The sequence below is a fragment of the Frieseomelitta varia genome, unplaced genomic scaffold, assembly GCF_011392965.1.
Source record: "Frieseomelitta varia isolate USP_RPSP 00005682 unplaced genomic scaffold, Fvar_1.2 scaffold_463, whole genome shotgun sequence".
Classification (NCBI taxonomy): domain Eukaryota; kingdom Metazoa; phylum Arthropoda; class Insecta; order Hymenoptera; family Apidae; genus Frieseomelitta; species Frieseomelitta varia.
Genome location: NW_025110216.1, coordinates 152955 through 177368, shown reverse-complemented (window position 1 = coordinate 177368; position 24414 = coordinate 152955). Strand labels below are relative to the sequence as shown.

Here is a 24414-nt window from a genome sequence, read left to right as displayed (position 1 = left end):
GTTTCAAGTAAACGAGTAAACGAGTGGGATACTTTTAAATCACTGGCAATGTTTCCATCAATTTGTGTGATTAAATGTTTGTCGGCGATTTCAGCGTGTCAAACGAAAATCGATATGAGATAACCCGTGTAAGGTATACCAGAAATAATAACAATAAAAAGGAAAGTATAAACTGCAGGAGGGTCACTGCGAGGATTAAACTGGATTTCCATTTTACGGAAACATGTTCACGAGAGACAAAGCGGTGCGTGGTTTCCAGGCCGCGCGCAGTAGCCGCGTCTGATTATTATCGGGCATAATCTCCTTGCAGAACCGGACTGCGTCTGCGTCTAGAACTAGATTCCACTTGAAGACAATTTTACACACCGTTTTTATAATTAAACGTTGGCAAGGACGGATTGCTTCAATTAGGAAGGAGACTGCGTGACGTTAACAGACACCATTCATGCCGTTAAACTATGAAATAATCTGCATCGTTAATGGGTCATTTACATTTATGATAAGCTTCGCTTGAAATGGTTTCACCGTGAAGGAAGATCTGATTTGTTGCGTGATAAACGAGACATGCTATCCTTGAATAACGTCCTTTAATGAATCTAAGAATTTCCTTTAACGAAGCTTCTAAAAGTAAGTCGGTACATCGATATCGTTTCAGCCTTGTAATTAGGTGGCACGACTCATCATGATAACGATAGTAATCATATATTCTTATTGCGTCGAAGTTATATCAGACACTAGAAATAAAGACATAATTGTAACGTGATGCGAAACCTACGACTACATGTCATGTTAGTTAGTTATCACATGTATTGTATCTACATGTATTGTTAGTTAGTTATCACCTTCAGTAAATTCTCTCGTAAATTGCTATTAGCCGCTACGAAGAACCTGCTTTTTACTTCAGACCCAGCTAGCTAATTTTAATCGAAAAACTGCCCCCTTTCAACTTCTATAAATCATTTTCTCCACAAGAGTTTGTTCTGTTATTACCCATTAGCAACATGTACTTGAAATATATACACTTTGCGAGGATTATCGAGCTACCATCAGCAGTCAAATCAAGTCATGGGAATCCAGCCGTGGAGGAACTCAGACAGACGGAGTAAATTGCAATAATAATTTATTAAATAAAGAGTACAGGAGGAGAGATGGAAGACAGGTATTTTACAAAAGTCGCGGCAGTAAACGAGATGCGCGGACGAGTGCTTTACGATTGCGCGTGTCCGGAATATGCGAGATCTTGAGCGAACAACGCGGACGGCTGTTCGTCGTCCTGGAAGGATCTGTATTGAGCCTGGTACTCCCACGGTCCGTGAGAGGCCAACGCTGCTCCGTGGCTGTCCGCTGCGATTTTCTTACAGAGCTGGAAGATAGCCATGCCGACGGCGACGATGAAACTGAAGAACGAAAGTTGAAGAGCGTTCCAAGCTTTGAGACCGAGGACACCGATGGCCAAAGGTATGAGAGTCATTGCCTTGAGCAGGACGAACACTAGAATGGGGATGACGACCTTCTTCAGCTTGGACTTGCGAGCCTCTTCGACGGCACGACCCTGGCCGAACTTGACGTCAAAGGTGAGTTGATCGTCGTCGATGTTCCTGGCGCTCACCTTCACCGACGAGTCCATCGGCAACTTGAAGGTCACGTCGTGAGAGGTCAGATAGGTCTGCACGTTGTCCAGGAAGGAACCCTCGCTGCGAGCGGACACTTCTTCGGCGGGATACGAGTTGCGAGTTACCTCCACGGTTTCAGAGACCTGTACGTGACAAAGGGGAAAGTGAATTTACATCGAATACCTGGTTAAACACGGTCGCGCAACTTGCCTTTTCGCTCTCTAAAACTTTCAAACTGTAAAAACGGTCAGATTACGATCACCGAATCACAGTGATAACTGGTAATCGGGGCCGAGGTGGTAAAAGTGAAGTGAAAATAGAACGGCGTAAAATTGCTTGCTCAACCGGGTTGAAACGGGTTAGTCGACACTTACCTTGAAGCTGTCTTTGCGGAAGACCTGGTCGAGAAGGTTCAGAACCTTGAATTTCATGCAGGCGACCTCGTCGTTCTTCTGCGCGCACTCGATCTTTGTCTGATCCACCATCTGGTCCATGCTGCTACCCTTCCAGAGGTCGTTCTTCGCGGGCTGAGCGGCCGCCAAGGCCAACAGCGAGCACAACACGAACAGCTTCATGGTTTTTCCCTGATGTGATACCCTGAAGAAGGTCTTGAGGACGATAGCTGGGAACGACGATTGTACGACGACTGATGCCAATGGATTGGGCACCAGACTATTTATACGAAGCCCCCGTCGTTGAATCGTCGGACGTTCGTCGCGTAGCGGAGCACCCGGCACACACGACGCCCCCACTTCCACCCGGCCACGAATTTTCTTTTCGTTCAGTATGGTGTTCGATTATCGAGGCCTCGACGCGATCGTGACAGGAATATGGGACTGTGCAGGATCAGCAAAGCCGAAAGAAAGCTCCGTCGCGACCGATGTCAATACGAAAGGGTCGCGTGCTGCGTTAAAGACTATGTTACCATAGCGACGCGTGTTGCATTGTTTCCTTTTAGTGCATTGACTGCAGAGGTATAGTTAGGTGTTCTGTGCGATCCATTCAAAATTGTACAATCGAATTTCGTATTGGCAGGTAGAGATTGAGAAAATTGAGAAATGAGAAGATGATTCTATTGATAAATATATCATACCTGTCATCGTACGATACATTTTTCGAAACTTCCACTTTCGATATAAGGTGTTATGCAGATATGGTTGATATTACTGCACGTCAGAATCGGTGTTTCGCCTGACCACCGATTCATACCAAATTCGTCAAAATATCTATCATTTCATTAACCTCGATCAAGTATCGATAAAAAAATCCACTCACGCAATAAACCGGGCGAAACTTTCGAATATTTGGCCTGCCATCGTGCAGCATCGTTTCAGGTAGCAAAGCGGAAGTGCCTGGCGTGCGCGAGCTAGTAAAAGCAGAAGACTCTTCGTCTTTGGCACCAATGGCACCGTAACATTGGCATTGAATCGATCGTTCATTCACGCCACGAGCACGGCACTTTCCACACGTCTGTTCTCGCTGATACTTACCTACACCCCACCCCTTTGAATTAATACTAATCTAACAATTATGTATCCCCCTTGACAATAGAATTTTCGTCCAAGATAAAATTGATATTCTACTGGATAATAATAACTTTCACTTTTTTTCTAGAGAAAATTTCTATTTTCATCGCAATTTATAGCACTCGAGTATGTTCAATATAGTAAACGAAAGGAACTTACGAACGATATTTATAAACGTTAAATGTTCTCCCAGTTCATTCATCTTCTAAAAAGAAATTTGATTTCCCACTATAATACTTTATATTTGTTTGATTGATACTTCACGAAGCTTAACGAAGATCGTGAATATACTTAACTTTTTCGTGCCTCGATCAAACTGCACGCGTTGAGAGATTTGACAAAGAGGTTCAGACAAAGAATATCAGAAATGCACATTGCGTGCGAGTTTCTCGTGCGAGAATGCGCGCGCGGGGTTGTGACGAGACACTTTTGTCCGCTTTGCCCGACATCCTTCTCCTTGTAACAATGAAGCGGTAATTGGAATTTTGGGTCGAGTTTGCATAAGCATTCAGGACGTAGCAGCACCGATCGATGTCACCTTTCCGATTGTATTCGAACATTCTAATTTTCCCTTCGCGAGTTTCCACGCTCGCGATCTCTAATTTTCCTCGTTTGTGCTCTCCTTTGCCCCCTTGCGCGTCGTATTTCCACGTACACGCAATGCTCTGCTCGACGTGGGATCATAGCACGTGGATTTACTTGAATGAAATGCTGTCCGAAGTTCGCGAAACTTCAAGAACGATTCGATTTTCGCAGGGACGATATCTACTATTACTGTTCTACAAATCATCTCAAACGACTCAGTTGGAGCCAATCGACCCAATTAATTCCACGACACTCGATTTCCAGCAGATTTGCCTGGAAACGATCGCTGAATGCCCAAGTAACCCTTTCTACTTTCTCAGCTGTTGAACACCTGCTACGATCGATTCTCGTCTCGTAGGCAAATAATAAAATGGAAAGTAACCAAATGCAGCCGATTTTTTTTTTTTTTCTTTCTTTCTCCCGATGAGTAGGGTGAGAGTGACAGATCGAGACAAGGTTTGATGAGACCATGTAAGAAATTTTATTTATAAATAAGTCAAAGTCGCGCGTGAATAAATAATAAATAGAACGATTCTAGGGGGGAGGAGGGAGAAAGTTGAGTTCCTTCGACAGTCTATTTCCTGTACGCCCTGTAGGGGCCGTGAGCTGGCGACTCCCAGTGCGGCGGGTGCTCTACAGGTGGATGTCCGTAGTGCACGACTTCGTAAGCGACCTTGGGTTTCGTCAGCTTGAAGATCACCATCGCTCCACTGAGCACCAGCGAGAGGAGACCCAGAGTGAGAGCTTTCCAGGTTTTCAGAGCAATCAAGGCAAGGGCGAGCGGCACCAGTGCAGTGGCTTTAAACTTCAGACCAAGCAGGAACGGTATCATGACCTTCTTGACGAATCCACGGCCTGCGAATATCATCATGGATGAATGTATCAAATCAACTGAAATTCCACCTTTTTTGTTCCTTTGTAAAATAAATTTCGTTACCTTGACCGTTCGAGGAGTCTGATAGAGGGACGGTCAAACTCCTGGGCATGCTGTCCACCAGAGATCTTGGTACAATGTTGGATCCAACAATGGCCTCGGGTAACTTAGCCTCCAGCTGATGGCTGGACAAGTACGCGTCCAGTTTCTCCAACATCAAGGACCTCAGAAGTTCCTTCCTAGCGGGGTCTACGGAATCGTACTGCGAGGGGTAGTATTCCTCGCTGCTCTCCTCGGGCATGTCTCTAGATGTCACGATCGCCAAGTCGTCCGTGATGCCTAGTCTGTCTTTTTTCACTGCGTGGCTGAGATAGGCCAGGACTTTGGGTTTCGCGCACGATAACATGGACTCATTGTCAGCGCATCTGCGAAATGAAACGAATCACTGGAGCATAATTTTTATTTATTTATTTATTTTTTTTCAATATCTCGCAATTTTTATTTAGCACTTTAATGAATGAACTTCGTTCTTATCTTACGGGCTTACCTGTAATAAATGTTTCTAAGGGCGTCGACTGTCGTCTCGGTCGTTTGCGCGGTGGCGAGGGCGGCCAGGAGGGTGACAGACGCGGCGATCGTTGTGAACTTCATGACGGTACCCACCGATTTGCGAGGCTAAACACCGAATGCCGGCTCGAACGAAGACAACGCGGTTTTATAGCCGATGGAAGCCACGTACGGCCGATGAATTTTGATCAGGAACGTGTGCCTGGCTAAAAGGAAAGAAGAAAGCCTCGTTATCTGGGGTGCCAATGTTTTCACGGCTTCGTGTTTTGTCCTCGCGGGACAATTTTGATTTCGACACCCACCGTTTCCGGTCGATTTTGCTTCCTTGCATGGCCTGGAACCATGGCGTTGAGGACATTTCTCGTCGATAACCGTCGCGGCGCTCGCGACACAAGTGAATTTTAGAAAAGCAACGGTTTGGAAAGAAACGCGCGGCGTGATAGTTACTTTAAGTGAAGGAAAACTGACGACGATGAAGTGAAATTGCCCGAGCGTCGATCGTGAGAGGAGAATAGATGAAAGTAAAAACGATTTATAAATGAGAAATAATGAAGACCGGTGGAAGTTGATGGAAAGTGACTTTATATAGGCTATTTGGCTCGCCCTTGCGTAAGAATCGTACGAATGACTGTTCTTAAATAAGGTACTGCGGTTTATGTTGAATTTCTTTCGTAGTGAAAAATAAATGACTTTCTCGATATATAATCTATACCTGAATTATAATACAGATTATAAAATACATTGATTAATTTTAAATTCAAGAGTAATTACTATAATACATTATATTGATTGTGGTAATTAAATTATGACACAGTAACTGTCCTTTTTACATCGTTTATTGTGAACAAAACAATATGAGTTACAACTTCGAGGTAGTGTCATCGAAGTATTAAGTCGTCTTTGTACAGTACATAACTTACTACGTTCTAAACATAATCGAGTTAATAACGCGTACAATAAATAATAGCTGGGTATGGCACCCGAGAACGTAGCAATAAATAATCATATCCAAAAATAAATAAATCATCGCATCTAATGTTGAGGATTTCCTATTCGAAAATTCGCATGTATAACGTATCGACTTACACTTGGATTGAATTATATATATATATATATATATACATAAATTATCATTTATGTGTAACACGATAACGTGCCAAATGCACACATTTATGTGTACACAGAAGAATTGTTATCAATTACAAAATACATATCTGACAAAAACGTGAAACAATAATTGCCAACGCACAGTCCAGTGCACGATCGAAGGCCATTATTTGGGAGATACGTTTCTCTCACTTTTCTGACAAAGTGTCAAAGAAACGAAAGTTTGACATTTCATCAGTAAATTTCATTCAGCTTCAGACAGTATCGGAGGCTGAACGAACGTTTAAGAAACTCCTCGTTACAACTCCTCCAAAAAAATGTCCTACTTACATCTCTAAATAGAACGTATTTAATTAAATCGAACGGAGCGCACGTTTCTTCTCGATTTAATACGTAACCCGACATAAAAATCCCACGTAATGTCGTCTCGAATGCAAGAAACAATCAGAACGCTTTTACGTGTTACAAAAATCTTCGCTCGTTACCGACAGTTATAAATAATAAATTAGCTGTGAAATCAACTGACATCCTTCTATTAGAACGATCGATCCATGGCCTTGACACGAACGAACAGCCTACATTCGTGACCACCTAAATATGTAGCGCCTAGCGGAACAAACCAGTCGAACTCGTATTAGAGACTTCAACGCGTGGCGGCGCAGCGCCATAAGCGCCGGTGACTTCAATGCATAATTGTCTCCACGGCGAGTCTTCGTTGATGAGCAAGAAAAATCGATGTCGAGGTTTTATTCGGTATTTATGTGACATGGGTATGTTCTCAAGCAATCTCCACCGTCTTGACCCAATCTGGCAGCGTTGAAATATCTGTGGAACTTCTGGCTGGACGAGCTTTCCATCTCCGTCCGTTTTAACTCCTGCGGATCTCTAAAACGGAAACGAAAAAAATTGGAAATTGAGTTGTTAATGTACTCTTGACATCGTTCCGAATCGAAATCAGTCGATAATCGTGTTATAACGCTTAACCCTGACCCTGTTTCCTTCACCGATATTTACCTCTAGTCGACGCGTGTCATACTTTCGCCATTTAGTGGCTTCGCTAATAATGATCTAATTGAGCTAATCAGATGATCTCTCTTTAATAAACGAACAATCATGGAAGAATTTGGCGAGAGATCAAGTTCCTGCTAGAACTAATGATTCCTTCCGTGGGCTGTGCGTGTATTGTTGTCGGAGAACGGTCAACGGGAAGAACGTACCAGGAGAAATAGCCGGGTTTACGTGGAACGTGATTCGAGCGATTCGGAGCGATGACCACCTTTCTCTTCGCGATTGACGCCCGAAGTGCTCGAATTCGAACGTGACGCACAGGTGAATGTATAATCAATAGCACGACGATCGAAATTTTTGCATAATTTACGCACTAAAAGAAATTAGTTCCGGGGGGGGAATTTCAAATGACCGATGATGAAAATTTCCGCTCTTGTTCAACGATAGACGAAATAACATCGTTCTCGTTCCCACGCTCTCCGCTACATTCACTTCAGATTGAATCAATTTCCTCTGGATAGCAATAACGAACTATGCACCAGTTGATAGTGCGCTTCATCTTTTACGCTTACCTGGACAGCTCGTTGGAAACGAGGTTGCTGTGCGGCGAGTACACAGTCGGATTCTTGTACATGCTGCACACGAGCCTCTCTCTACAACTCTCCTCGACGAATCTCAGTTGCTTGAATATCTCCTCTAGCCTGTTAATTATCGGCCCGTAGTACTCGTCGTCGTACTTTGGCCGTTGCGTAACCACTGTTACTTTCGAATCCGCTGGCCCACTCTTCGCCGAAACTTCTCTCGCATTCTGATGTCCAAACGCGACGTACGAATTCTTGACGTTTGTCGCGGTTGGTAGCATCGTTGACGGCAGGTTTGCGGGATTTAAATGAACGTTGACGACAGCTGGCGAAACTGATTGACTCGCTGTTCTGCGGTTGTTATCGGCATACGCTGAATAGGCCAGATTGTGAGCAGACGGCGACGGACGTTTCTCCAAATACGGAGAAACTATCGGATGCGCGTTTGGCGCATATTGAGGAATCCCGTACGTTCCAGAGTAACCGGGCACTGGGAAAGGTGCTCCCGGATGTACTCCCGGCAGAGGCCGAGCTGGCATTGGGCCAGCCTCAATTTCGTAAGGCTCCTCGTAAGGTTCGATTCCCCATTCTTTTAATTCTTCGATATCTTTTCGGTATTGAATATGAGGATGGGCGTAATCGTAGCCGTCGAATTCGTCTTCTTGATGGTGGTGATGATGGTGATTGTAGTAGCTTGGAACTGGTACCGGGACTGGAACGTGGTGATGATGATGCGCTATCTGAAGTAAAAAGAAAATGAAACGTTAGTTTTCATCGACATTGGAGTTCATCTTTAAATTGATGTAATAATAACCTGGTGATGGTGATGGTGGTACTTCGTGCTGTGCGCGGAGTAATAGCTCGAGCATAGCTTAAAAACGTGAGCGAATGCTGGGATGAAGAAAAGTAACAACTTGAGGAAAAGCTTCTTCGCGGCTCCCACGCCGAACAGGAATGGTATCACGAACATGAACTTCACTTTGATCAGCTTGATGATGATGAGCAGAGCTAGCAGGCTTGTCAACAATTTATTCTGTATGAATTTCTCTAAAATGGAAACAATATCGATTAAATTCACAGCAACACTTCGGACTGTCGATAGAAAATACCGTTTATCGTTAAATTAAAATAATTATTCATCGTACTGATTTTCTTGAAGATTCTTCCTTGGCTCTCAAGGCCACGTTGTCCACCGAAGTCCAATTTAACTAGCGCGCCGTTTTCATCCACGTCGCGTGGACTTATTTTAATCGTAGCTCCCTCGAAGAAGAAATCGGGTAATTGAATCTGATAATCCCTGTTCGCGAGGAATTTTACCACCTTCTTCCGCAATGAGTTAGTCACCTCTTCCAAAGGTGACTGCTCTTCGCCGAACTGTCGACCTTCTTCCTCCCCCTTCTCCCCCTCACTTTCCTCCTCGTCGCAGTCATCCTTGCTGGACCCTTCCACGAGATTTTCGTCCATAGAGTCATCACGACTACCCGTTTTGCGACACGTTCCGTAGTTCAAATCGTTCTTGGTCATAGTCAGACCTTCAAACACCGTGATATTGTCCCGTTCCGCGAAAACATTATCCAGATACGCGTAAGCATTCTTTTGTATGCAGGAGAACGTCACAGACTGGTCGCAGTCTCTGATCAATCCTCTCCACAATTCGTTCCCAGTCTCATTGAGTGCCAGGCCATCGAAGTTCAAGATTTTCTTGACGTTGAAGAACTGGCAGCTTGCGTACGCCACGCAGAAATACACGAACACGATCACGGATCTCAAATGCATTCTTGACAACGACTAAATTCCAAAATAAATGTGTATTTTTCTTTTTTCAAAAATTAAAACAAAACTTCGCTCGTACCTGACTGAACTGAAATTTAACACAATCGAATTCGTTGTTATATGTTAAATCGTTCAAGCGTGTAGACTATAGGAAGACAGAACGGCGTTCGATACACTTTTGTTTTCGTCAAACCAACATCGCCCTATCCACGTGCACCTTTTATCACTTCCGCTGCCCCCTCCAACGGCCACGACCTCGATATTAATTTGAATGGATCACACCACCTTTGAACGTTCTACCATCGACAATGGGACAAGATCGATCCTTCAATTCCAAGCAATCCACTCGCATGGTAAACGATTTATCGATTTGTTCGACGATAATATCCGTGTCATCTGGCCGGCATGTCACGTCGTCCTCGTCCGCTGGTTTTCGTCTTCTCCGTTCCTTCTCCGCGAGACGCGTTCCGTTCGATCTCCCGCTTAAAACTAACCACAGGCTTCTCGGTTCTCGGTTACAATTCACCTGAGCGTCAAGTGTGTCAAAGGCCCTCCTACTCCATCCGCGGCCGCTCCGTGGAAGGTCATTATCGTCTCCTTACTGGCTGCAGCCGGGCCACGCGTCCAGCTACACGCGCGCGCGTGTCGAAAGGCATCGACGAGGATTTTTGATTTTGTATGCAACGCCAGACCGAACTTCCTGGCAATGCTCGCGGTGAAAGCGGTTGAAAAACCTGTCAACTTCTCTTCGCAACGATTTCAGTCGAGTCGAAACGTGTGAATCGAGCGTTATGGTTATCGGTGGCATTTTGGTCACGTGTGACGGCGCTCGTCGCTGACACGGAAATTACAACTACTTGTGCCAACTACTCGCTATGATCTTTTCGATTTAACTTGTTATTATTATTACGACGGTGAATATTACAGGCTTAATGAACTTGAAGCTCGTCCGTTCGTTTTGTTGCGGCTTGCAATTGGGAAAAAGAAATTGCGAATTCTATAGAAATTGCGCGAACCGTTGCAGATTGCTGCTTATATGCCATCAAACCGGTCTGATGCGAGCTCGTAAGTGATCCCATTTCGATTATCGTTGGGATCGCTGGGTTGCGGCACATATCCGAATAAACGTAAAATGCTCGTTAGATGCAAGAAAGAAAAAGTAGAACGCGAATATGAAATTCAAAAGTGTGAAATGAAGAAGATCATTGTGTGGAATATTAACTAACATTATCTGCTCGTAACTTTTCGTATTGAGGTTAATTGTCGTGAAAGATGGCAGCAGAACTCGAGATTTGATTCGGCTAGGAAATGAAAGTAATTATTACGTGGAGAAAAATTTCAGATGACCGCTTATTTTCTCCAACCAGTTGTTTTGTTCTCGCTCTTCGTTTCGATAGTGTCGCAATGTCAAGACATTTCTTCTTTATGATTAAATTCATAACAAGTTTCTGCAACAGAACAAATCTTTTTAATTATTTTACTTTTCAAAAGAAATTGATTACTTTACTTGTTAAGTCAGAGTGATCTACAAACTTCATGTAGAAATTGTAGAAATTCTCATTAACGAATGTAACAACTTCGTCATTGGACGTTACATTGTCGCGAATTCTCAGCCAGCTTCAGGCCATAGTTTTTGACTAACAGATTATTGGTGAAGATGTTTCCATTATCGGTGACTTCGATGTAACTTGGACAACTTACATTCGAGAAGAACAATAAGCGTGTTATCACATAGTTACAAACACAGTTTCCAATGATCGATCGTTCTTATGTTTTTATTTTTTTTTTTTATCAAGGAGAAATAGTTGCTGTGTCGTGTCTTCCTGGTTGGGAAAATCCGACTTTGAAGCCGGAAATGTCGCAGTAATATATCTGTCACAGCGTGTTAGGGACATCTTGCAGATTACGCATAATTATACAACTCAGTGAATTAAGCGTAATTACAGAATCTAGGTTTGAAAGAGGCCAGTTTCACTGGCACTCCACTTCCTCGAATTCTTCTTTAAAATCTTACTGATCTACGAAGAAAAGAACGGGAGCTTCAACGCGACATCAATCAACGCCGAAGAAAGTTAGCTATTGTTTCCATCACGTCTTTCGTATCAAGTATTTATATTGAAAACTAACATGAATTCGTCTTGTACAACCTGTATGTACAACCTGTGCTGTTCGAGTAACAAGGATGAAACATGTGCGACTATCGTTCAACGTCACACAGTTTGTCGCGTGGTTACGTCGAATTCCAGAGAAGGAAGATTCCAAAAGGAATCGGGTGGGTCAATGGAGCTGTACGGTGGCGAACGTGGTTCGACCGAATGAATTCCATTGACCTACTATTGATCTGACTGGTAGGTAGGTAGGTTGAGCGACGACCGGCTTGCTCGCTCGATGACCGCCGAAAAGCGATATTGTGGAGCGGTACGTTCACGGAAACGAGCGCCCGTACGCGCGCCTTTTTCATCCTTTTTTTTTTTCCTGCGGCCCTCGATACTCATGGAGAAAGAACGGGTCCGTTCCAGCCAGCCTAGATATTAGTACCGATGCGTTGAATTCACACTCTACCGTATATTCTACCGTTTAATTACTCATGCAGAAGGTGATTCGTAGAACGAATTAAACTTCCAATTTCAAGATTGTGACGCAATATGTCGAACTTTTTAACGAACAACAGAAAAGTTAAACACCGTCATTTGAAAGGCGATTGAAATATAAAAAATAAAAAATAGATGGTTAACTAGAGTGCAGAATTTTTTCTACTTATAAACTTGTTTACGCTATCGAATAAATGAAAGCTGGTGTTTATGGAAATTAGAAAGATAAAAACTCTTTTTTTATATTTCTTGAAAAGATACAAATCGAAAGTACTCGAGCATGTTTGAATTTAATGCTTGCTTGTTTCATGGAACTTTTAATGACTTTATGGGGCTTCAAGAACTAATAGCGGATAGAGAAAAGAGTCGAAAAAATGACTAGAGATAGCGAATAAACAAAAAAGAGAAACTCGTCTGTCAAAGTAGGCCGAAAGAACTGTGTCACTATTTGCAGCGAAAGATTTCCCAAAACATGCAGATTGCGCAAGCTGCCTCGAATCGGAAGTCCATGCGTGCCTTTAAGTGAGAAACACACGTCGGCTGAAAGTATTTGCACAGACGCGATGCATCGGAACTGGTTTGCACATGCTCGAAGTAAGCCAAGCAACTGGGACACGTTACATATATTGGATGAGTGAAAAAAATTTCAAGCATGCGTGTTACTCCTGTTTAATGTCACGTACACAGTCGAAGATCAACATTTAATATCGAAGATCGAAGATCGATAGAATCGAAGATCAAAGATTTAATAAGTGGTATTTATCACGCTTTGTGGAATCTTCAAAAACTTTGATGGCGGAATTAATATTAATTGAAATAAAAAAACTATACGAAGGAATGTTGAAGTAAAAAAAAAAATACTTAAGAATTCAGAAACGTGACGTTGACCCATGAGTCCTAAATTTGTGAATTATGTTTCAGATACATCTGTGGAGCTAGATAAAATACCGTGGAACTATTTAATATTCAATGTTTTCTCTGTATAAAGGAGCAAACGACTAACCAATTGGTCGATGAACTATAATCTTTTCCATCAAAACTTGCGTAACTTTAATGACGTATTCAGGGTAATTGACAAAGGCATTCACCATGGTGAAAAGGACAAGAAAGTTTGTAAATATGCAAGCCTTGTTTATTCGTAAGAATGAACAAGATTGGCATACATTTGCGATACGGAAGAAGAGTAAGTCATAAAACGAAGTTTCTAGCAGGATTCTCTGGAATAATCACCGTTTACCTTGAAAGTGTCAACATACTTACGCACGTGGAAAAAGGATACTATTTTTATACTGTATAATCCATCATCCACGAGTTACGTCGTCCTGGGAAACGACTAGAGCACAATACTATCGTCCTACATTTACATTCGTTTTCCTCTCAGATTGTTTCTTCGTGCAGGTAATTTTTGTTACGTCAACGAAGAATCGGCTAAAGATCCATTACGAGACGAGTGTTGCGCGTGTAGGAAAGTGAACCGATGGCGAACTCTTGGCATGACACGTTTTACCTATTTCTGGCGCGGTTGCAGCCCAGTCTGCTCTCCCACACAGAAACTTTCACCGATTTTTCCGATCGACCGTTTGATTCATTGTTTTCTTTTTTTTTTTTTTTGTTAATCTCTTGTCGATTGATATCCTTAATATCCTTTCCATTAAATTATCAAATCGTTTTCTCAAGTGTTTCTATCTTCTAGGAGTTCGATAAGTCTTCGATGACTCCAATGTTAGCATTACTGATTGCATTACGTCTGAGTCATTGACCTAGATAAGCAATTTAATAACTAGCAATCTTTGAAAAATAATTTAGAACTTCTAATTAAAAGAATGCTTCTTTGAAGTTACTGACGATAAAGAAGCGATCGAAATCATCGGACGCAGAAAAATCCGACTGCCGTTATACTTTTCAAATCAAATCGCGTTGTCTCCAAAAATGCTACGTGCTACGAGTATAAAGTAGCTGTGCTCGCAGATCAAAGTGGGTTAGTTATTGTCCAGAATCGATTCTAAGACGAGCTCGTGAACAGTACACTCTTATACGCAGCTCAAGTATTTACACCACACGCATTTCAATCTGCTTACAGTTATCGCTTAATTAACGCGTCTACGAGTCATTTCTACGCGTACTGATCGCATATATTAAAAAATTATCAATATTTTATATTGTTCAAGGTTGTCGTTTCATGTGGGTTACTTAAGTAGTAACTAGTTTGAGATTTGTACTCCATGTAACATCAGAGATATAATTTCAAATTGTGAGTTACATAAAATTTGGTACAACAAACTTGCGATGATATTTTAATAAAAAAAGAATTAAATAATATATAAAAAATAGAATTTCGTAATTTAAAAACGAGAAATCCAGATTTTATAAAAGAAATAAAAATGATTATAACTAGATTCGATATTGGGTCATAAATTTCACTTCCTTATGACGAAACAATGAAGGAGGGAAAAACAAACGTAAGAAAGATTAAAAGTTTAACAAATATTAATTGTAGAGGTTTGTTGAAGTTTCGTAATAAATAATTAAACAACTTTTAAAGACGTTCGATTTTTCGAAAATGAAATTTATTTTACACTTCCTATTGATGCGATTATATGTTATTACATGTGCAAGGTTTTAATTACTCGGAAGAAGAATTACGTATTTAAACGACGTTGAACTCCATAGCGGAAGTTGATTCATCGCTTTGGACATCTGGTGACAATATTCTTCAACTTGTAACAATTTACTCAATCGATATTGTGATAGTTTATTAGTCTATCATCCTCTATAAGATCATTAATCACAAACGAGGTATATATGAATAGACCTTGCGTACAATGTATTTTTTCAGCCCACGATTACGGGATCTCAAGATCCCCTTACCATTTTTGTATCGCATCCTGTCGTACCGATTCAGGCATGTTTTGTACTACAGCGCTACTAGTGGTGAAAATTGAAGTTAAAAGATATGGACAGTTTTGCCACATCTGCTTCAAGAATTATTTATCGAATTGAATTTATTTATTGAATACCAGAGTTTTTTATTTTTTATTCCAAATTATCATTTCGCGCGAAACGTGCGATTACAGCGCCCCAACGGTGAAATGCAATATACTTCCTACTATTCTTGAATCATGATCGCAATTTCTTACGATCGATTTTTAAACGGGAAACATGGCAGAAGGAAGCAAGCCTCATCTGCCAAGAAGGAAGTTGTGTCTAGAATAATTATCCAAAAAGAAGTATTATCCAGAAGTTCTCATGTAAGAATATAAATCAATAATTGTTGGATTTGTGTTTGTATTGTGAAATACAATTTTTAAAATAAAACGTACATTTTTGATGATTTTGAAGATTTAACCAAATTATTACATATAATTTTCAACGATTAAAGAAATAATCGGATATATACATTTAAACAGAACATATTATGCTAAAAGTTATTTATAATTTTGTACCAAAATTTAATTTCAATTCTAACTACAATAAATATTGTGACCTTGTAATATGACTACCTTTTTATTATATGTATACATAATATGCTATTACTTCTATTGTAACATTTTCTAATCTAACCTAAACTCATACTGCGTAATTCTTAATGATTTCAATATTAAATTCAACAATAAGTTATTAAAGATCTACGTATTTAATGGCTAACATAATAAATCTATTGTGTAATATAATAAAATTTCTTATGTCTTAGTTTAAAATATTGACAATTTTTTATCAGGTGTGTGAATATTTTCGTTCTTTTCAAAGAATTTCTCATCAATTTTGTGTATTTGATTTAAACCAAAGTTTTTTATTTTCTATTCCAAGTGTGAAACGCGCGATTACAACGCCCCAGCGGTGAAATATGCAACATACTTCCTACGATTCTCGAATCTAATCGAAATTTCTCATGATCGATTTTTAAACGGCAAACATGGCGGAAAGGAGCACGCCTCATCTGTAAAGAAGGAAGTGTTATTCAGAAAAATCACCCAGAAAGAATTATCATACAAAAGTTCTCAGGTAAAAATATCAATCAGTAGTTGTTAGATTTGTATGTATTGTGTATGTACTTTTAAAATAAAACGTGCATTTTTGACTTCAGTTCAAGGTAAAATTTAATCAAATTGTCATATATAATTTTCAACACTTAAGGAAATAATCGGATATAAACATTTAAACTGAACGTACTATGCTAAAAGTTATTTATAATTTTGTACCAAAATTTAATTTCAATTCTAACCAATAAAAATATTGTAACCTTGCAATTTACTAACTCATTATGTGTATATATACATGTATTTTATTATATGCTCTCACATACATGTATTACAACATTTTCTACTTATTTATTGACTCTTTAACTTCATACTGCGTAATTTTTAATAATTCTAATACGAAATTCAACAATAATTTATTAATAATGTACGTATTTAATAGCTGAAATAACAATTTTACTGCAAATATAATAAAATTTTCCATTTCTCAAATAAGTAAGGCATAGAAGGCCTTGAGGCTCGAAATTTGTAATTCAAAATAACATAAACAAAACGCTTACGTCTGTATGCAAGGTTCTTAATATTGCACCTATTTTTTCGGCGTCGCAAATAAACACTTTCGACTAAACGTGTCGAGACATCACGAGAGATCAACACAATGTTTATATCCCTCTTATCGTGCCTGTTCGTTCAAGATCACCCCATCCCCTACTAGTTTCTCAATTGCGGGACGAGACGTGTCGCGAAGAGTCATTCGGCTGTCGACTTTTGTAACAACAACACGTATTACGTCGCGTTAGGTTCGTAATCTTTTCTAACCTATCGGTAGCGTCTCTTCGATAGCGTCGCTTCTTCGACACTCTTTTACTTCCATTTATACCTCATTAACAGTATTATTTAATTAATACGCGTACGTTTAACGATTAATTGAGCATTACGGTAATGAAATCATGTAATACTTTGAAACTTTTCGCGTCGATTTCACTAGTATGGTTACCAGTAGCTTATCTCATTTCTTTAATAGAATTTGAGGCGATTATCGTTTCATTTTTACACGTTTGCCTTCATTTGATATACATATTTGTTCTAACTTTTGGTTTCTTTTTGTGCAGGTTATTTCTTGATTCCAGAGATAGGATAGATCACATAGACGCCACGATTATTAATGGACAATCTGATATTCTTTGACGGAAATTTGGTAACATTTCATTTATTTAGGTATACACACACGATTGATGTGTAATTAAACGATTCAAAGCAAGATTTCACACACGTTTTTCCTAATATCATTTTTAAATACATTTGGCTATGAAATTTTGATTTACGAAACATTTTCGAATATTTATAACACTTGACGAGATTTATTATTAATTTGCATACTTTCTACTCTAATAACGCACATTCAGAATACTCGTCTTTCATTTATAGTATTCAGTATTGATATATACTTTATAATTTACAACTAATATCTTTAATACATATTCAAGTTTCTTTACAATCATGTTTTAGAAAAATAGCCGTATTTTCTAAATGAATGTATCCTCGTACGCTCTCCCCCTACTAATCAGCTTTATTTTCAGATAGTTTTTGTGACCGCGCGCAAAGCGGTTGGTAAAGTCAGTTTGTTGCGAAGTATTTTCATATATTTCTGAGCAAAATGGCTCTTGTTAAATTAAATAATTCATTCAAATTGTAATTCGCGAAATTAGAATCAGTGAGTTCGTCGATTATCACTCGAACACACGCGTTGATAGTTTTTTATTTTTCTTTTTATTTTTTCTTGTTCAGTATTCGTTTTCGGTATTAGAGTCAGTGCTCAAGAGGATAAGGCCTCTCCAGGAGATCAAGATTGTAAGTAGTTTTATATGTTGTACCTCAGTTTGTTCAATTTTTCAAGTTTAACAATAAAGTATAATGTTTGATGTTTTGTTACAGATGCTTCTCGTCATCATTAATTTTTTTATATTTTTTGGGGGAAAATCCAACGGTGGCTCTAAAGCCAAGAATGTAAGAATCTTTCATTCCAACCTAAGATTTTGCTTTTATACCCATAAATAATTCTAATGTTTTGTTACAGATCTTCTACAGTCTCCAATTCCCCTAATACTCCAAGATGAAGCTGAAAATGTAAGTACTTTAGCACGTTGTATTTATATTTTATTCTCTCTAGTTTTCTTTCTACTGAAATCGAATGTAAAATTATAATTATAAAATAAAAACACTTAAAATTATTACTCCCAATTTTTATCATTATTAAAATTAAAATTTCAAATAACATTGTATTTTTAAAAACAAATATTTTATGTTTTTTAAGAAATTTTTCACGGCGTTCATCATGGAATTTTCAATGGTGTCTACTCGATGGGAGTCTTCACGATAACTGTTCCAGTGCAGCAACGATGACCATGTTTTTCACATCTATCGCGTAAGTCGCATGCATTTATGTTCCTCCGGTTACTCAATCATGTCGTAGGATGAAAGATCTGAATCGGCACGAGTGATTGGTTGTATACGTAGAATTTTTGATGAGCATAGTGACCGCGGGTATTTTTTGTACCCGTGAGTAGTAACAATTTTTTCAGGTTTTTTATGTATTAGATCAGGATAGGGCTTCTTGCACATCGCAATTTTAACAATTAGAATATATATATATATATATTTATAGTAATTACTTATAGAATCAAAATATCTTCAATATAAATGCAAAAGTAAAATACCCATATGAATTGATAAATTATAAATATTTATAATAATTATTATTAAAACGATTTCATTTGAGCATATCATAGTAGAGACGATGGATATCCTCCAACTTCCTTGCTATGAAAGATGCAGTTATTACTTATTGATACTGGTGATATATTTTGTTATAATAATTAATTATTTTTAATTTCATCCTCCCTTTTATGACAGTATTAAATGATTTAATTAATTGAGTTCTATAATTCTGAACTTTAGTAGAATTTTGAAATATAACAGATTAGAATTTTTTTTCGCGGAGAAATGTATGAAATTTTATGTGCAAGAAGATACTTCGCGACAGGCAGATTTTTGAATCAAAGAAGCAAATTTGAACACTGTTTTCTCATTTTCGGAAATATGCTTTGATGAAGAAGTCGCCTGAGATTATTAATATTGTATTAATATTTAATTTAGAGTCAATTGTTTGTTTTTGAGTGTTCGAATCAATTGTTAAATTGTTCATATTATGAATTTTTTTAATAAATTCAAGTCTTGTTCTTGCAATTTCAATAATTTCTGAAAAAATAGAGTCATTGGAGTTTGAAACAAAATAATGCAATAGTCTGTTAGATAAAAATTACATAAACTAATCATTTTACTAGTTCAGGATTTTCAGGTTTAACCCCTTCCGTGTTTATTGTCAGGATCTCACTCAAGTGCTCAGGTGCTACTTGGGTGGGTGAAAGACATTGGGCACGATGATAGTTTGTAATTTTATAAAAAATTTCTTAGCGACTGACAATGTGTTAGCGTATCGTGTACGACGTATTTTCCGCATGTGTGTGTGTGTGGTTAGGATGTGGAATTGCGTCGTTTCTATTGTTCCTTTCCTTATAAATATTTAAGATATTTAAAATATTAATTTATTATAATAATACTTATTAAATACACTATAACTGTATTATTAATTATACTATCAATTATATAATATGATACAATATAATAATTAACTTACACTTGTAATTTCTATAAAAATTACATATATTTCTACATATATTTTTATTATTAATATTTCACATATAACTGTAAATATAAACGTGTTTTAAGCAATGATCACTAGCTATTGTTAGTCGATTTCAGGAAAATGGTACGTAAATTAGAGTATGAAACTTGTGTGTTAAGCTCGGGTGTCGGAGACATCCCGGGATGTCCTCTCTAGTTTAGGTCTGCGCCCGAGTGGTCTGTGTCAGAACCGTGGAGTGAATGTGTTGGTGTGCCTGTTTTGCCATTTTTTAAACATAGGGCGACTGTTAGGATAGGTAGCTTACTTTCTGGTATGCCTGTGTTTAATTATAAGTAGGTAGGGCCGGGCAGGTTGGCACAGTCTCTGGTCGCGTGTTCCCCTTTCGCGTGTCCAACCTGTTTCAGGAAATCTAATTTGAAAAATCGACAGTAAAATTGGTATAAATAGAGCATGCCACTTGTTTTTGGTTTTACTCTTCGATTTTTCGAATTTAGCATCGTGGCCGCGGTCGCGGATAGGTCGCGAATAGGTCCCGAAACGAACGTTTACGTAGATATTGCTCGAGCACGCACGTGCGAACGGACAACGATCACTATGATCGATGGTCGTCCATGTGCAATTGAATCAGCTTTCGCGATTTATTTTTTTATTTCACCTTTGTAAGTTATTTTTTGGTTTGCGATTAGAAAGACTCGAGCTAGATGTAAGTTTCAGCGGGCATTGCGCTCGAAGAAAAGAAGAGGCTAGAAGCCGAAGAGACCCGGCAAACTGCCATGAAGAAGGTCACAACGAATGGCTTGTCATCCTCTAGTTCATTGAAATGACTCTAGAGCATGGGAAGTCATTCTCGTTACTACTTTGTCACTATGCTCTTTTAGTTGTATTTTTTTCTATGCAATTTTTAGTTGTATTTTTTTCTATGCTATTTTTAGTTGTATTTTTTCTACTTCATCATCGTTCAGCATCGTTTTGGGCAAACCGTGATTTTTCTTGTTAGAGTTGCGAAGAAATGATAATCGTGTTTGCTGTAATGTTGCGAATTACAATATCGCGATTGTCTTTAGCAATTTTGATTGTGAATTTTTAAAGTTGTCTTAGAGTTATACATAATTAGAGAGAGTCATTGTAAGATTACAGAGTCATTGCTTTTAATTAATTTCAGAATGTTGAAATATTTGAAGTAGTTTTTTGTTCATACAGTAACTTTTGTTTGTTTGTAACAATTTTCATTGAATTTGGTTTTATAGTTAGTGTCGCGACATTATTTCATCGCGATTTCCAGTTACTTTTATTCTTAGTGTTGCGATATTGTTCCATCGCGATTTTCAATTATTTCTCTTCTTGTTAGTGTTGCGATAATTAATGATTATGATCGCGTTTCTTGAAGTAGTGTTGCGGTTACAAAATGCCCAAATTCTTCCACTGGATTCGTGGAAGGCTGTTCTTGCTCCTGGATTACCTAGTGCAACTACAAGAGCTGTACAAAGGTGGTCATACATCAGCAACCTCCAGCATTGGTTGCACTGGACGCGTTGCAATTAATGTTGCGTATTTCTGAAGATGAATGCATAGATTAATAGTGTTGCGTACTTACTTTCGGAATATTAAAATACTTTTGATAAAATTTATTTGAGTTGATAGGTTTTTTAATGTTTTATTAATAACTTTAGAATTTTAATTTATACTATTATGTGAAAGACACTCGTAAAAAACTATCATAATTTCGTAAAACATAGATGGAGCTGTTTGTGATATATAATAGAATGATTTCGGTTAGTTACTAGCTTCACATTTCGATATTGAAAATTGACAACACTGTAATGGATTTCAGAAATCATATTTCTGGCGCATTCACTACTTGACCAACTTCGAACGTTTTATTTGCTGTAGTTCTCCAATTTACCGTTGTTTAAGCATAGAGCGCGCTATGTCGGTATTTCAGAACATACAAAATCCCATAAGATGCAAGTAACGCTCTCACCTGTGTAAAGTCTTAATCGACTGTTCGAAAGATCGCGCCACTGCTGTACGCCCAATAAATTTAAAATCACGATCGCGTACTGAAATTATTAATGTTTTTGTAGCACTTTCAAAGATAAAACACTTGATTTCCGGTATGAAGTTTATTTCCAAATAATACATTAATAATGCAGTAATCTCTAGAACCATAAAAATATTCATCATACAAAAGAATTCTTAACATTCGTACTCCTTTTACGCAAATTTAACGTTGAATACTTTTCTTCCGTAGGTTGCCATTCATTATCATATACTGGATGTACTACACTCGTATCATAATTATTCGCTACATAATTTGTTGAAGCAACATGCTCATTATCCACGTAATTAACAACTGGCTTCGAATCAGTCACATAATCTCTCGAATCATCACTCTGATAAGGATTGGTTTCGATGGTATAGGTATCAGATTCTGAGCGCAATAACGGTTCCATTTCTTTATCGTCCTCCACATTAGTGGCATTGTTAGTCAAATATTGGTGCTTCCCTAGTTCCTCGCGATTGCTGTAATTCCAGTCTGAACGCGTAAAGTTAGAATTAATAAAAGGATATCTGTAACTATGATAATTAATAGATTTCATCCTCGGTGCAAATTGTTCTGCGTTAAGGGATGAATTTTTCGACGTCATGGTATGTTCTGCTTTCTCAAGTTCGGTTGTTATAAATCGTTTTCCAAAACTGCGACCCCAACCACCACCACCACCTGACGGTGGACCGTAGCTCGAAGGTGGTGGAGCACCATAATCACCACCTCCCCCTCCACCGTAACCACCGCCGCCTCCTCCACCATAACCACCGCCACCTCCTCCACCATAACCACCTCCACCTCCTCCACCATAACCACCTCCTCCGCCTCCGCCTCCAGCTTTTGTTAGAAGGACGATCTCTTTGTATTGACCTGAAAATATTAAAATAATATTGCATTCAATTCGTATCCGTATTTTCATCAATACTGATTGAAAACATCAATAATTTATGATATCATTACCTCCTCCACCACCGTGGCCTCCTCCACCGCCTCCTCCTTTCATGTACTTTTGCATCAACATTGCCATGGATACCATTAAAGACATGCCAGCCATCATCATACCTTTCATCGTTGCAACTCCTGATTTTTATAAATTTAATTAGGTATTTTGAAGTGTCGTAAAGAAATAATAATAACAGAATAATAATTCGTGCGTTTACCCATCAATTTCATTTTGAGCATCATAAGTCCAGCCATCATCATCGTTTTACATTTGCCACCTTTGCTTTTGCCTCCTTTATCTCCGCCACCTTTTTTACCTCGTCCTAAAGGACATTTTAACTCATTAAGAATGAAGCAAATATTCACAACAGTGTTATAAATATTTCAGTATCTTGAAGTTTCATTGATCACGGAAGAAGGTTAAATCTTCTTTTGATTGTCATTTCCGTAATTGTACTCTACAATTTTACAAACCTTCAAAACCAGGAGTTTCGTCAAACATAACATCTATTTGATTCTTTTCTTGTTTTCCGTTCCATCTTGGTAGTGTAATTCTCAAAACGAACGTATCAAAGAAATCGTTGATACTTCGTTCTATAGCATCATTGCTATCATTCGCGAATCTACGATCGTTAATCACTCTAGTTTTTACTAGTTTAACATTTTGACCTAGTAAATAAATCTCGTTCAAGTCCCTAATAGACTCCAGGAATCGACCAAGACGTTTCTTCGCGCAGATTAACGAGAGATCGATGACGCAGCGGCTTATGTCTGTTGTTGGGAACTCCGGGAAGCTATCGTCTTTCGCAGAATCGTTTTTCAACGACGGTATCACTCGAATATCCACTCTGAATCCGTTTTTCCGGAAGTCGAACAATTGTCGACCGGTGTTACTAAAAATTTTAACGTTCATCAACAACAGTAAACTACCGCAGAAATATCAATTATCAAAATTAGATCAATCATCATATTAGCCAATGATTTGACAAAAATCGTATTTCTCGACTAGTGAATTTCTCTAATTAGTTCATAGAACCTACTGCATTCAGAGTATGCAAAATTGTTTTATTTAATAATTTATTTCTGCAATTTCTTCACTCATCGAAAACTACGTAATACCGTAATGATAATAAAACGAAAGGAACGATTACAAAATAAATGTCACAGTACTATTGACGACCGGTGGTTCCAACAATCCCATAAGGATCCACGTCAACGTTTCCATCCGTGTACGTTTCATTGTTGACTTGACTATGAACTTGTTCGACGATCGAGAGAACTAGAACCACGATGAATATCGACCTGCGCACTATGTGAACGACCTTCAACGTTGACATCGCTCGACAAGCGATGATCGATTTCACACTGTATCCTCGACAAAGACTGACTTCCGTCAGATCGTAATCGCTTAAATACGATAAGATTTATGTCACTCGTTGGATTTTTTCAACGACTCGTCACGATTGTCATTTACCAGTGCACCAGGAATATAATGTAATGATACGTTTGCTTCGTAG

At 38.7% G+C, this 24414-nt stretch overlaps 3 protein-coding genes across 3 annotated transcripts; all 3 read right to left on the bottom strand.

The window, feature by feature from the left end:
- Positions 1 to 1103: 1103 nt before the first annotated feature.
- On the bottom strand, positions 1104 to 2281 carry LOC122532665. Its single transcript, XM_043661646.1, has 2 exons — positions 1988 to 2281; positions 1104 to 1756 (listed from the first exon to the last, which is right to left on the bottom strand). The coding sequence occupies exons 1-2, from the start codon at positions 2186 to 2188 to the stop codon at positions 1208 to 1210; spliced, it is 750 nt and encodes a 249-aa protein (XP_043517581.1). The 5' UTR covers positions 2189 to 2281; the 3' UTR covers positions 1104 to 1207.
- A 1899-nt stretch (positions 2282 to 4180) lies between these two features.
- Positions 4181 to 5298, bottom strand: LOC122532668. The gene is made up of 3 exons (XM_043661649.1): positions 5146 to 5298; positions 4662 to 5023; positions 4181 to 4579 (listed from the first exon to the last, which is right to left on the bottom strand). The coding sequence occupies exons 1-3, from the start codon at positions 5247 to 5249 to the stop codon at positions 4299 to 4301; spliced, it is 747 nt and encodes a 248-aa protein (XP_043517584.1). The 5' UTR covers positions 5250 to 5298; the 3' UTR covers positions 4181 to 4298.
- Positions 5299 to 5985: 687 nt separating this feature from the next.
- LOC122532683 lies at positions 5986 to 10161 on the bottom strand. Its single transcript, XM_043661673.1, has 4 exons — positions 9007 to 10161; positions 8676 to 8908; positions 7853 to 8601; positions 5986 to 7157 (listed from the first exon to the last, which is right to left on the bottom strand). Exons 1-4 carry the CDS (start codon positions 9635 to 9637, stop codon positions 7019 to 7021), a joined length of 1752 nt encoding a protein of 583 aa, XP_043517608.1. The 5' UTR covers positions 9638 to 10161; the 3' UTR covers positions 5986 to 7018.
- Between the last annotated feature and the right edge of the window lie 14253 nt (positions 10162 to 24414).